Raw genomic sequence first — 14,448 nt, 5'->3', positions numbered from 1 at the left:
GATGGTGAGAAGATGTCTGAGAAATTTTTGATTTGATTTTTTGATTTGAAATGGTTTATTTATTTAGGAATGAGGAGAACTGTGACGGTTCCCCTTTTTAAGAATAAGGGAAATGTGCAGAGTTGTTGAGAGGCTTTGAGGTGTTGAGGGATGCTGAAGCTCAACTGTCTACCTTTATTCTCTTTTCTTTTTGTTTTTTTTTCATCTCTTCTTGCAGCGATAGATAAACCTAAATCAGTGAGAGAGTTTGTTCTATCCTGACTTCTCTCTGACTCAAAGAAAACAGATTGTTGAGAGTTTTCACCCCAAGACTCCACGGACCCTTCCACGCTTCACACTTGGGTTTTATTTTAGTTTGTGGAGCACAAGTGTTTGTTGTAAAATACATTGGTGCAGTAAAAACAAGAACAGATGTGTGGCGATGCAGCATGATGTCGTTCTTGTAGGTTGAATTACAAATGTCATTTCCACACGTGACACATTCACATTTTGCAATGGATAGATCAAACAGTGTTTTTCAAAACATATTTACTGTCTGAAACCAAAAACCAAGAACCAGCATAAGCAGCATATAGATCCCGTGACTTCTGGGAAAGTATCTCTGATGGAGTTCAAGCAGATTCATGAAAAATGATTTTAAAAATGTTCCCAAAGGACTTTGTGTCAGCCTTTGCATTATCCATAATAAAGTATAGCCTTTAGACCTCCAAAGGCTTATCACAATATGACAGTGTCCTTAACTAGGGGTAAAATAATGTTCATTGGACCGTTTGTCTCCTCAATATTGCTTCTAGTCTTTTGACTAGATCCTAGAATTTTATTTGGGACAGAAAATTGTCATGAATGTTGATCCCTGCTGTATCTGTCTCAGCCACCTTTGAAATGACAACACAGTCTGAATCCTCCATGTTTCAAACATGTTTTTTATTCATTCATCTTCTGCTGTTTTTTTTCCTTTCGGGGTCACGGGGCTGCTGGAGCCTATCCCAGCCACTTGTGGGAGAAGGCAGGGGACACCCTGGACAGTTCGTCAGTCTGTCGCAGGGCCACAATCACACACCAGTTCACACTCACACCTATGGACAATTTACAGTTGCCAATTAACCTATGAAGCATGTTTTGGACAGTGGGAGGAAGCCAGAGTCCCTGGAGAAAACCCATGCATGCACGGAGAGAACATGCTTACTCCACACAGAAAGGCCCCAGTTCAAGTCCCCCAGCCGGGACCTGAACTGGGGCCTTCTTGCTGTGAGGCAAGAGCGCTGACCACTGTCCCACCGTGCAGCCCATCTGCACATTTTTAAACATCAATTCAATTCAATTTTATTTTTTATAGCCCAATTTCACAACAACAGTCGTCTCAATGGGCTTCGAACCGGTAATTGTAAAGTGAACATACAATCAAAAAGGACCATAAATGCATAGAATTCAATAGGATAATACTAAATTTTAACTAAACAGACTAAACTAAACTGGACATCCCTGCCCCTTAGACCCCCCTTCTCAGTAAGGAAAAACTTCTAAAAAAAAAAACGAAATCCAGAAGAAACCTCAGGGGAGTCCACATGAAGGAGGGATCCTCTGCCAGGATGGACAGGAGATTACCAGAACTCATTAATAAGAATTAACTTATCTAACATATATACAGGACATATATATATATACATATTTAAAGTCCAGCAAATGATCTTCATCCACTTGAAGTTGGGGGAAGGCTGGGGGCACGAGACAGGATCCACAGCCAGGTGTAGAAGCACTAGTAGAGGCAAACCAGAGACGAGGTACACGAGGGCTGCTGCTCTCCCTAATTACCTGGGATTCCAACACCTGGTTAATGTGTTCCTTCATAATCTGAAGGAGGGATGCGCCGGCAGCGTTGCCTAACCGGGACATCATCCAGCAGGGGAATCTGGTGGGTGATTAGCTCTGTACAGCCCAAAATCACCCTCATGTGCTGCAAAGACAGACGCATAGCGTCCCAGAAGCTCTGTGACCTTTCTCTGCTCCTCCGCAGATGGAGGGGATAGGTCAGGCTGATCCGGGGGTACCATTTCTGCATGCTGGGTGGCAACCTCGGACACCTCAGTGACTCCACTTGGTAAACTCACCACATTAGCTGGAACCAAGGTGCCCATTGCGGTGCGTGGATGAAGTCGCACCCCTGTGGATCCCACATTAATAATGGGGACATAGGCTGTTCCTCTCGCCACCTTGATTAACGCAGAGGACACCAGTAGGCCAGCAATCCAGAGGTTCGAGTAACATGGTGGGTTCTGCACACTGCTCAGAGCAAGTGGCAGCAACAAATTAATTTCATTGCCCCATCAAAAATCCAATGAGCCCTCTGGCAACGCACCCTGACCGTAAAATAGCGAACAAGTTCGCTTTTCAGGCAGCCAAACGCTACAGTCCCCCCCCCAGGGCGGTAGTTAATTAACTCACCTGTTCAGTGTTCTATTTAAGTCCAGGTGTGCAGCCGTTCATTCTCTTTCTTACCGCAGCGCTGCATTCGTCGCCCCACCCTCCTCCCTATCCGGCTTCCACCTGTGGGCTCCGTTCGGGGTTTTTTACCCCAAAGTTTATAATAATAATAATGGATTGGATTTATCTGCGCTTTATGGAAATTATCTCATGGAATTGTACGGAGCCTTATGCCAATCAAAGTTTATGAATGCCAACTAAGATGTAAATTAAGTATGTGAAAATAAATGTATTCTACTGCAAGAGTTTGTCTGATTGAAATGTTTTTGGAGGGCCCGGGTCATCCACCTGATGACACTGTAGCAATGCCACCACAATGGGATTTGGGGCTCCAGAAACCTCTGGTGATCCAAACAGGGCCTGGCCATGCTGACTGAAAACTGTAGCACCGGCAAATGATATTCATCCCTAGAATGCCTGAAGCCCTGGAACCACTATCCCCAGGAAGGTCCTTCACTACCAATACCCCACATTGTGGCATGGACTTGCCACAGAGCTTAACCTCCAGCTCTAAATAGCCAATGTAGGAGATTGAGAGTCCATTGGCAGCTCGTAACTGCAACCAATTGTACGATTGGAGCCTTTCAAGCCCCCAAGAACCAAAATGCTCCTGGAAAAGACCTTCAGTGATGGTGGACACCATTGAACCAGTATCCACTAAACAAGGCACAGAACTACCCCCATGATTACATTCAGGTAGGGGCAGGACGACATAAGTTTTGGCATCTCTACATGGTCACCTGAAGCCACACCTGAGCCACCCACTGCACCCCCTGAGTTTTGGCTCTGCAACTCGGCGGGCACTAGTTTTCCGCCCATGGACCAGATTGGGTCGGCCTATCCGGCTTCCAGACTGGCTTGACCACCCGGACAGCATCACAGTCCCGTGCGTAGTGTCCAAGCTGTTGACACTGCCTATACCTTACCTGGCTACGGGTTGAAGGGTGGGTGTTGTTGGAGTTCTGCAGGAGGGAGAGGTTTTGGGTGAGCTGACTGATCTGCTGTTGTTCCAGTTTCAACATCCCCATAATGTCATTTAATGCAGACTCCTTGGGCTGGTCTGGCACCATCTGGGTACTCCTGACACCATATTGGATAGACAGCCCTGAGGGGACAGAATGACTTCAGTTTCTTCTGTCACCTGGCAGCCCTTCACGCTCCCACCTGATTACCTCCCCCCTGACCTCCAGCATTGTAGTGGTGGGCTATCTCTGAGCGAACTGCTTCAGCTCCCGACGCAAGTTACCATCCAAAGCACGTTCGATAAATTGGTCACGCAACAAAACTTCTGCATTTGGAACTTCATTAGGTGCGCGTGCCTTAACAGAAGCCATCTGGCTTATTAGAGCCAAGAAAAATTCCTGCAGGGTTTCACCCTCCTGATGCCGTCGTGAGAAGAAAGCTTCCTGTAAAGCCACGTATGACTCTGTGCAGCCATAGAGTTAATGTCAGACGGCTAGAATTTTAACAGGATCCTCTCGCTCACAGCAGGGGCGGAACTTCATCTCCTCACGTGCTTCTCCTTCTAGGTGATCAGATAAGTCCAAGCATCGTGCCCTCATACAAGCCTGCACTTCTTCGAGCCATTCTGCTAGGCTTATGCCTGTTATCCCCCTAAACATGGGGCATTTCCTCTAGGAACATATCAACCTCTCCACTACAGAGGCAGAGGTGGGGGTCATTGGTGCCGCAGTTGAGGTGGATGCATTGCCAGGACCAGGCAAAGCTACATCTGGCTCCTGCCGCAACCTCTCATTTTCAACAGTTAAGTGGGCCACCAACTCCCTTAATTGTTGAAGCTGTTTGTAGCACCTTTGTCGCCGGAAGCTACCAATTGATATGAATAAGCAACTAAATGGCTAATGGGCTAGGGATCAGAAGTCTAGTTATCGTCTCAAGGAGGGAGGGGCAGGAGACTGGAATTGTTCATGGATTAGTAGCACCTTTAATGACTTGTACAGATGATTTACAGTGATAAATAGTGAAACATAGAATGGCCATTCAAACATATATATACAAAAGCACTTCAAGAAGTAAACACATCAGCATTACTATACTCTTGTTAAGATAGCCTTTGTCAGAGGGGAAGAGTCCAGTTTCTCTTTAACTGCACCACACAGGGAGAAAATGTTCAAAGAAGACTCGCCCACCGTTCAGAGGATATCCATAGCGGCTCAAGGAAGCCGTTGCGGTGGGGAGAGTCAAATGAAGGTCTGTCGAACCGTTCAGGGAAACAGCAGAAAACTGTGCTTTGACTTATGAGGGAAAGACAAGAAGAAACAAAAACCCTCTACCGGCCCGGAGGGAGGACGCGGCTCTTCTTAGTGTTCAGATTCCAAGGTCTAGCTCGCCACCTGGACCCGGCCTGGATAACAGGACCAAAGCCACAGGAAATCGCGTGTTAACACGTCAAAAACAATATAAAACATCATAACATATAGTGTGCACACAAAAATCATAAACACAGCACTAGCTGTGCTACATTCATGTAAAGACAAAGACAAAACATTAAACATATTAACATAACATATACCCATACTGAATGTACAATATTCGGGTCATACTATGAGTCATTATGCTTGGATATGATAGGTAACATTTAACGTTAACCACATCTGATACACAGTAGCAGCTAAAGCTACGTTAGCAAACAAATAGACAACTCACCAGATTCCGCCAACCACATATTACCAACGCTTTTATGTATGGTGGAACTGTGGACCGGATAGAGGGCTCCTATGACAACATTTTACCACATTAATCACTTAGCGGAAAATGGTGGTTAACGAGATGTAAATTCCGACCGATACCGTACCGCTCATGTAGCTTCCCCGCCGCGTCTTAAACCATTGATTCCCTGCACCCTAATAAGCGTACGCGACTGGTCGCGCCGTATCACGTGATGTCCTGATGACACGAGAAGCTTGGCCGTGATTGGCCAACTAGCCCACGTGAGGGAGTGACGTCGAAGGGGAAACAGAAGGTGACGAGAAATGCGCAGAAAGGAAACTAACAGACGGTTAAGGCAAAACAAAGTAGGTAAAACCACCTGGGCTACACCCACCCCCCTTAAAGTCCATGCCGCTCCGGTGCATGCTAGATGACGTCGACGTGGCCATAGGGGCTGGGCGCAGGTGTATGGAAAGCATCAGCCAGACTATGCAAAAGCGTCTGCACCACAGAAACAAGCGGCTGACCCAAAGCGGAATACTGCAAACGGGCAGGCTGGTGTCTGATCCTTGTGGGTCGCTGAACGGGCCCACTGGATGCCAGCCTGGCATCCTCACTTGTACTGTCTGGAACAGAGGCGGGAGCTATAGCTAAATCAGGCTCAGCAACTGCCGAAAAGGGTGATGTCCCTGCCAGGTGACCATCCTGGACAGAATCAGTGGGGCTTTCACTGGGTCCCGATTCCTCTTCAAGCTCCCCAGAGGCATTAGAGACATCCTCCTGCTCCCCCCCATGGAATGAAGGAGGTTCAAAGGCAACAGCCTCCTCAGGTGACCCTCTAACTGGCAAATCCCCCTCAGGTAGGAAGGCAGAGTCAGGCATTGCAGCATTACCGGTTGCTGGTGTGATCGGACGAGTGCCAGTGACATAAAATGTCTCAGGCTGGGGGGATGACACATAAGGAACTCTCCCCTCTTCCTCATCGCTTCGATACCCATCCATAACCCCATCAAACTTTCCCCGACTCCGGGTTCGGGGTCGGCTCACAACAGCAACAGGCGACACACATGGTTCCTCAGGTAAAAACCCACACGGAAGTAGGAGATCTCTGTGGAGGGTCCTGGTTCGACCTGAAGGATCCGTTTCAGGTCGCACAGTGTAGACAGGAAGATCTCCAACCTGATCCACAACAACATAAACACACTCCTCCCATACGTCCTTTAGCTTGTGTTTACCCCGAGAGCGCACATTTCGGACGAGCACTCGATCCCCCGCCTCAAGGAGAGATGGTCTGACCCGTCGATCAAAGCGGTCTTTGTTCCTAACAGCTGATTTTGCTGCTGATTTGGAGGCCAGCAGGTAACTCTCTTCGAGCCGAGAGCGCAGATTCTGCACATATTGGGAGTGCGAGGTTGATGGCGTGTCGCGAACGGGAAGGCCGAAGGCTAAGTCAATGGGCAACCGTGGAGAGCGACCAAACATGAGTTCATAAGGAGTGTAGCCAGTGACTTCATTTCTGGTGCAGTTGTAGGCATGCACCAGCGGCTTAACATACTCCTTCCACCTCCTCTTCTGCTCTGGCTCCAGAGTACCAAGCATGCTCAACAATGTCCGATTGAACCTCTCTACAGGGTTCCCACGAGGATGGTATGGCGTGGTCCGTGATTTCTCTATGCCAGCAATGACGCAGAGTTCTTTAATAAGGTGGGATTCAAAGTCTGGACCTTAATCAGTGTGCAGACGCTCTGGAACGCCGTAGTGCACAATAAAGTTCTCCCATAGACACTTAGCAACAGTCTTTGCTCTTTGATTAGCAGTTGGAATAGCTATGGCATACTTTGTGAAATGATCTGTTAGGACCAGAATGTCTTTGGTGTTACTTAGGTCCGGCTCAAGCGACAAAAAGTCCATGCACAATAGTTCTAACGGACGACTGGTTCTGATATTTACCAGAGGTGCGGCTCGTTCTGGTGGTGCCTTCCGTCGAATGCAGCGGTTGCAGGTCTTTATTTTCTGCTCCACATCGGCTGCCATTCGTGGCCAGAAGAATCGTGATCGCACTAGGTCAAGGGTCCTCTCGATCCCCGGATGGCCCATATCGTCATGGAGGCTGGTAAGGACCATGGGTCGCGACTCCTCCGGTAACACTAGCTGAAACGAGGCACGTTCTCCGTCCAGTCGTTTCCGGTACAGGAGGCCATCTTGGAGCTCGAGTCGGTTCCACTCCCTTAACAAAAGAGAAACGTCAGGCAATTCTTTTCGGACAGTAGGAGGAACTTTCTCACCAGTCTCGAGTTGGTGGATTATCTCTTGTAGGTTGGGATCTTCCCTCTGCTTCTCCCGGAGGTCAGAGTGGGACAGTGAAGACACAACTGGTAGCCCTAGAGGAAACTCGTCCACGTAGCTGTCAGGAATGGCTGTGATGGACGCGCTCAATGACTCAACCATGGTGACGCAGTTGGATGGAGAATCTCTCAACAGACTACTGTGACAAATAGCAGCCACAGCGTCTGAATCAAGCTGAACTGCAGTGCCTACATGGTCACGGGTGAACTGTTTGACCATGTCCCACTCTCTCTGGCCATACACATCAGATGGTTGCTGAAGGGGCTTACGGGAGAGAAAATCAGCATCTTTATTCCTATGCCCTGCTCGATACTGGAGCTTGAAATCATACGTAGACAGTGCAGCAAGCCATCTATGACTGGCTGCATCGAGCCTGGCAGACGTCAAGATGTATGTCAGGGGATTATTGTCCGTGATCACCATGAAGCTGGAGCCATACAAATAATCATGGAATTTTTCAGTGACGCTCCACTTCAACGCCAGAAATTCCAGTTTATGAGCTGGATATCGGGACTCACTTGCAGACAGCCCCCGGCTGGCATACGCTATAACGCGTAACTGTCCGTTTTGCTCCTGATATAGTGCAGCCCCAAGGCCTATGGTGCTGGCGTCGGTGTGCAGGACGTAGGTTTTCTTGGGATTGGCAAATCCAAGCACCGGTGCTGTTGTAAGTCGGTCAATCAGTGTTTCGAAGGCGTGTTGGCACTCAGATGTCCAACGTTCATTGAATGGTTGTTTAGCGTGACTAGGCGAAGGAGCGGATTCCTTAGGCTGATGGTGCTTCAAGCTATGGCCCCTAGTCAAGTCGTTTAGGGGTTTAGCAATAGCAGCATAGCCCTGGATAAATCTCCGATAATAACCAGCAAACCCTAGAAACGATCTTAATTCCTTTAATGTTTGCGGAATTGGCCAGGATTTGAGAGCATCTATCTTCTCTGGATCAGTCTCCACACCCCGCTCGGAAACAATATGACCGAGATAGCGCACAGAAGTTTGAAAGAGCTTGCACTTCTCAAGGGATAACTTCAGGCCATAATCTTTCAGGCGGTGAAGTACCCTCATGAGACGGTCTTCATGTTCTTCGAGGGTGTCGGAGAAGATGATAAGATCGTCCAGGAAAACGAGGACTTCTTTCAGGTGAAGGTCTCCCATACACCTCTCCATAAGCCGTTGGAACGTGCTGGGCGCATTGGTGACACCCTGCGGCATCCGGTTGAATTCCCAGAAGCCAAGTGGAGTCACAAAAGCCGTCTTAGGTTTATCTTCCTCCGCCATTTCGATCTGATAGTATCCTGACTTGAGGTCAAGGACACTGAACCAGCGGGAACCTGTGAGTGCTGAAAATGACTCTTCCAAATTTGGGAGTGCGTAAGCGTCTTTAATAGTGTGGAGGTTCAGCTTACGGTAATCAATACACAGCCTCACATCTCCGTTCTTCTTTCGGACTACCACAATGGGTGACGAAAAAGGGGATTCTGATTCTCTTATGACTCCTGCCTCCAACAGGTCACACAGATGGTTGCGGACAGCCTCGATGTCCCGAGGATGAATCGGTCTAGCCCGATGTTTAAATGGAGTCTCGTCGTGAAGGCGGATATGATGTTTGACTTTATCCGTTCGACCGAAGTCAAGGTCATGATGCGAGAATACCTCAGGAATCTGCTTCAGCTTAGCGATGACTCGGTCTTTCCACTCAGATGGTATTGGAGAATCTCCGAAATCAAATTTCAGCTGATCAGGTTCCTGGTTTACGTTGATGGAAACACGCTGAGACAGGACCAATGGAGATACGGTGAACTCTGCAAGGGTAGACAGTGGCATGAGTGTAATTGCTTTCTCTGATTCATTAGTAATTATAGTTGGAAGCTTGTAAGGTGAGTGAGTTGGTAATGTTACCAAACAGCTCTTCACACAAAGTCCTCCAGGTAGTGGTGTGGCTGGTTGCTCCAATAAAACGCTCTTACCAATGGGTGGAGGATAAGCACGGATAAGACCTTCCACAACCATGGTGTGGCCAGCTGGAATTAGGACGGGCGTCTTACCGGCCAATGTCACCACATTGTCGCTGGCCCCTTGAGTTCTCTGGCTCTGGAGCTGCAGTAACTCAAGCAGTGCTTTATAACCACTCTGAGATGGTGTGTAGTCTGAGTACTCACTCTTCCGATGCTGCTCGTAAAGCGGCTCCAAGGTGTTCATCCCTATCAGGATCTGGGAGTGACCCCCTGGTCTGACATCGGGAACGATCAAGGCAAGGGTGTGTACGCCAACATCTACACCAACAAAGTCTTTTGGAAAAACAACTGTTATCTCAATATACCCTAAATATGGTACCTCTTGTCCAGCAGCTCCCTCAACCTGTAGCAGTTCATGTATTGGTTTCACCGGCTGGGCTGAGAAATGCTGGTTATAACATGAGACAGGTATGGTCGTGACTTGGGATCCAGTGTCTAGCAAACACCAGAACGGGATACCAGCGATGGTAACTTGGGCTGTACATCTGGATCCAATCAACCCTCTCGGCAGACGAGTCTTTTCAGTTGAAGTGGAATGCGACGCTGTGCGGCATTTCACTTTAGACTGCTTATCGGGACATGGTTGGTCCTCCGCAGTTCCTGTTTGTCCCTCAACAGGAACTCGCACTAGTTTAAAGACGAGTTTCTGTGGGGTTTTTGCTGCCGCTTCTGCTTTTCTGAAAACTGTTTCTTTTTCATAGCCACGAGCGTTGGATTGGGATCGTTGTTGCAGTCGGGTCTTATATGTCCATCTTCACCGCAGTTGTAGCAGTAACCTGGCTTAGGCCCTGCGGATGATGATTTGTGGGGGGTGCGGATCGGCTTACTGTTTTTGGCAGGAATAGACTGGTAGGTTGCAGATTGGTTTCGGCTGGTTCGTCCGGCTGTAAGAGTCCGTAGCTGCTTCTGTATGTCAGCTAGTTGCTGGGCAAGCTGTTGCGTGATGTTGGTTAGTGCGTCAACCTTTTCTTCTTCAGGAGTGTGGGTGTAGGCGTATTGAGCAAGCGCCCCGGCCCTGGCTTTTGAACCGAGGTGCTGCTTCATACGCTGAGCTTTGGAAGCTTCTCTGTCTTCCTCAGTTCGGAGCAACAACAAGAAGTCAGAAAAAGATGGTGGACTAGACTTGCGTTGTTTTAATTGCAGTTCGGAAATAAGATTGTTGTCCCAACACCCACGACAAAACTGGTTAAGAAGGTGTCGATCCACATCAGTGGCTTTCACTCCTCCCCTCTTCAAAGCTGCAACGAGTGCAATTTGTAATCGTTGCAAATACGCAGATGGTTTCTCACCAGCGTCCTGAAACAGCTCCATGAACTTGGCATACAGCTCATCTCCATCCTGCACAGCTCCATAGGCAGAGTCCAGGATCTGCAAATAGACTTTGGGTAAGGTGTCTGGCTTTAGATGTTTTACCATGTCTGCCGCTGGTGGGAAAAGGCTTTCAACCAGTCTTCTGGATCTTTGCAGATCAGAAATTGCCGGATCCTGAAGAAGCAGATCGATACTGGAGCGCCATGTCTCATAGTCCGTTTCGTGTGGTGGTCTTGGAGCTCGGCCTGAGAAGGATCGAAGTCTCACAGCAGAGAGATGTATAGCGTTGTCATCATTTTTCATTATGTGTTCAACTACATAACGCTGAACTGTAGGGGGATTCAGATCAGGCATAGGTGGAGTTCCAGACAGCATACCATAATCAGAACGGCTCTGTGATGGTTCCTTCTTTACATCCTGCTTTTCTGCGACTGTTGCACCTTGTGGCCTGAAGGGGATGGTGTTGGGCACCTGCAATGATGCAGCAGCGGGAGGTGAAGATGTCGCACGATCACTTGCTTCTGGCTGGGGCTCCCCAGGTGGTGGTTGACTGAGCTCCCTGATGGACTGGCCTAGCAGAGACATCACCCCTCTGAGGACCTCTGCGTAGTCCTGTCCTGTAATTTTAGCCATATGTTGTAATTCATTCAAATACGTATGAGTCTTAACCGTCCCTTCTAATTCTGAACACTCCGCAGACAGATCACAAATGTCATATGTCACCCTTTCACCTTCACATCTGTGCGTATAAGTGTATGGCAAAATCTTTCTCAATTCGGTCAGTGCACTTCCTGACTCAAACTCAACAACAATTGTGTCTGAGAAAACGGAGTCAGGTTCAATAATGGGTTCAACCTTAGAAATTTTCCCATACTGGCCAAGAAAGTCAATGACCCCATCATCTGCTTCCGCACTCACACTATGTTTAACAACCACAGAGTTGGGAATCTTTAAGCCATGTTTCATCAGCACATCCATGTTTATGAAAGGGGGGGGGAAATTGAAATGCTACTTCACCATAAACAATACCCAGTCCTGCTCACACTGCCCTCCTAGCTAGCTCGCCAAATTATATGTAGCACCTTTGTCGCCGGAAGCTACCAATTGATATGAATAAGCAACTAAATGGCTAATGGGCTAGGGATCAGAAGTCTAGTTATCGTCTCAAGGAGGGAGGGGCAGGAGACTGGAATTGTTCATGGATTAGTAGCACCTTTAATGACTTGTACAGATGATTTACAGTGATAAATAGTGAAACATAGAATGGCCATTCAAACATATATATACAAAAGCACTTCAAGAAGTAAACACATCAGCATTACTATACTCTTGTTAAGATAGCCTTTGTCAGAGGGGAAGAGTCCAGTTTCTCTTTAACTGCACCACACAGGGAGAAAATGTTCAAAGAAGACTCGCCCACCGTTCAGAGGATATCCATAGCGGCTCAAGGAAGCCGTTGCGGTGGGGAGAGTCAAATGAAGGTCTGTCGAACCGTTCAGGGAAACAGCAGAAAACTGTGCTTTGACTTATGAGGGAAAGACAAGAAGAAACAAAAACCCTCTACCGGCCCGGAGGGAGGACGCGGCTCTTCTTAGTGTTCAGATTCCAAGGTCTAGCTCGCCACCTGGACCCGGCCTGGATAACAGGACCAAAGCCACAGGAAATCGCGTGTTAACACGTCAAAAACAATATAAAACATCATAACATATAGTGTGCACACAAAAATCATAAACACAGCATATTAACATAACATATACCCATACTGAATGTACAATATTCGGGTCATACTATGAGTCATTATGCTTGGATATGATAGGTAACATTTAACGTTAACCACATCTGATACACAGTAGCAGCTAAAGCTACGTTAGCAAACAAATAGACAACTCACCAGATTCCGCCAATCACATATTACCAACGCTTTTATGTATGGTGGAACTGTGGACCGGATAGAGGGCTCCTATGACAACATTTTACCACATTAATCACTTAGCGGAAAATGGTGGTTAACGAGATGTAAATTCCGACCGATACCGTACCGCTCATGTAGCTTCCCCGCCGCGTCTTAAACCATTGATTCCCTGCACCCTAATAAGCGTACGCGACTGGTCGCGCCGTATCACGTGATGTCCTGATGACACGAGAAGCTTGGCCGTGATTGGCCAACTAGCCCACGTGAGGGAGTGACGTCGAAGGGGAAACAGAAGGTGACGAGAAATGCGCAGAAAGGAAACTAACAGACGGTTAAGGCAAAACAAAGTAGGTAAAACCACCTGGGCTACATGTTCCTCCATCATACAAATACAAAAACAGTGTGAAACAGCAACCAGAGACCTTCAAAGTACAACACTAAAAATGACTGGGCAACCCTTAAGCCCACTCCTGCTTTGTTTGGCTTAAGTAAAAGAATAATAGAGAATAGACAGTTAAAACAATACAAAAAAAAAGCTAAAGTAAAACTTGGAACACACGTCTTGGCCAGACACTTTAAGGGATCCTGCCGACAACGCCACCTGTGCAAGTGGTTTGACAGACAAAAGGGATGCAACAACGCTACCCCGGGACAAGGTCTGAGGAACCTTAAGGCGCTTCAACCCAGACGCAAAGATTACTTTTCAAAATGAGGCCAAGACGTGGTACCAATTTGAACACAATTTTTTTTACACTAAAATGTCTTAAAAACAATGGACTCAATCATACTGGGGAGGGAGTAATGGGGGAGGAGACCCTCCAAGGGCCGAGGCTTACCAACGGAGCGCTGGGCGGACCCACATGGAGTAGATTGGCAACCAAATAAAAAAATAAAAATAAAAATAGCAAAGAGGGGTTGACATCACTCTGTTGGCTGCAGCAGAGGCTAAGAAGATGAATGTCCGGGCTCAGAGTGCGGCCTGAAGCCCACTGGCAGGAGCTGGAGAACCGAGGCCTAGACCTAGCAGCCCACTGGCTGAAGCAAGGTGCAACTGCTGAGTGATTAAAAATCAGGAAAGCCAAACAAAAACAGCAGTGTGCCTCTGCTGCCCCTGAGCAGTGAGGAGACACTCATCCACGTCTTAAGCTCACTGGGCGTCGTGGGGAGCCCCGGATGCCAGAGCTCTTTTCTTTTTCAGCTAAAGAACACAATTTGTTTAAAAAAAAACCCAAAGCAGATTCACCGGGAGACGGCACCACCACACTTACCAGGAAGCACAGAGGGTTAGCCACCAGGAAATGGGCGGGGTTTGAGCACCAGACACCAAGTGCTCAAGTGTTGGGCCAAACCATTATGAAACTGCTCCCAGGTAGTCAGGGGGATTGCCTGCAGCTGTGCAGCATCATCCTGCTACAGTAAGTTTAAAATAAGCAACATGCACAGGGAGAATATGCAAACTCCACACAGAAAGGTCCCCCATTGGTGTTCTGGTTCAGGTCCCCCATCTGGGACTTGAAGTTCAAAATGAGAAACTTAAAGTTTAGTTAGTGCATTCTGTCACTTTGATTTTAAAAAAACTCAAAAATGATCCATAAAATGAATGACCATGGGAGTGTTTCAGGTGGGCAACTCGAGCAGTGCGTTCACCTGGTTACTCCTCCCTTCTTTTTAATCAACTCACCTGTTCCACCTCCTAATTAAGTTCCAGGTGTGCGG

General features: G+C 47.7%; 2 protein-coding genes across 4 annotated transcripts; both read right to left on the bottom strand.

The window, feature by feature from the left end:
* Nucleotides 1-4,403: 4,403 nt before the first annotated feature.
* Nucleotides 4,404-7,095, bottom strand: LOC111948807. Of its 3 annotated transcripts, XM_023963577.1 has the most exons (3): nucleotides 5,297-7,095; nucleotides 5,149-5,217; nucleotides 4,404-4,846 (listed from the first exon to the last, which is right to left on the bottom strand). In XM_023963577.1, exon 1 carries the CDS (start codon nucleotides 6,748-6,750, stop codon nucleotides 5,578-5,580), a length of 1,173 nt encoding a protein of 390 aa, XP_023819345.1. In that variant the 5' UTR covers nucleotides 6,751-7,095; the 3' UTR covers nucleotides 4,404-4,846; nucleotides 5,149-5,217; nucleotides 5,297-5,577. The 3 variants fall into 3 exon arrangements, with proteins under 3 accessions (XP_023819345.1, XP_023819344.1, XP_023819343.1); XM_023963576.1 differs by having other exon boundaries at nucleotides 5,149-7,095; XM_023963575.1 differs by having other exon boundaries at nucleotides 4,404-5,217.
* On the bottom strand, nucleotides 6,877-12,553 carry LOC110016479 (retrovirus-related Pol polyprotein from transposon 412). Its single transcript, XM_023963470.1, has 2 exons — nucleotides 12,241-12,553; nucleotides 6,877-11,437 (listed from the first exon to the last, which is right to left on the bottom strand). The coding sequence occupies exon 2, from the start codon at nucleotides 9,691-9,693 to the stop codon at nucleotides 6,877-6,879; it is 2,817 nt and encodes a 938-aa protein (XP_023819238.1). The 5' UTR covers nucleotides 9,694-11,437; nucleotides 12,241-12,553.
* Between the last annotated feature and the right edge of the window lie 1,895 nt (nucleotides 12,554-14,448).

The sequence above is a fragment of the Oryzias latipes genome, chromosome 15, assembly GCF_002234675.1.
Source record: "Oryzias latipes chromosome 15, ASM223467v1".
In the NCBI taxonomy this organism is placed as follows: domain Eukaryota; kingdom Metazoa; phylum Chordata; class Actinopteri; order Beloniformes; family Adrianichthyidae; genus Oryzias; species Oryzias latipes.
Note: the sequence above shows the minus strand (reverse complement) of the source record. Positions and strands in the feature narration are given on the sequence as shown.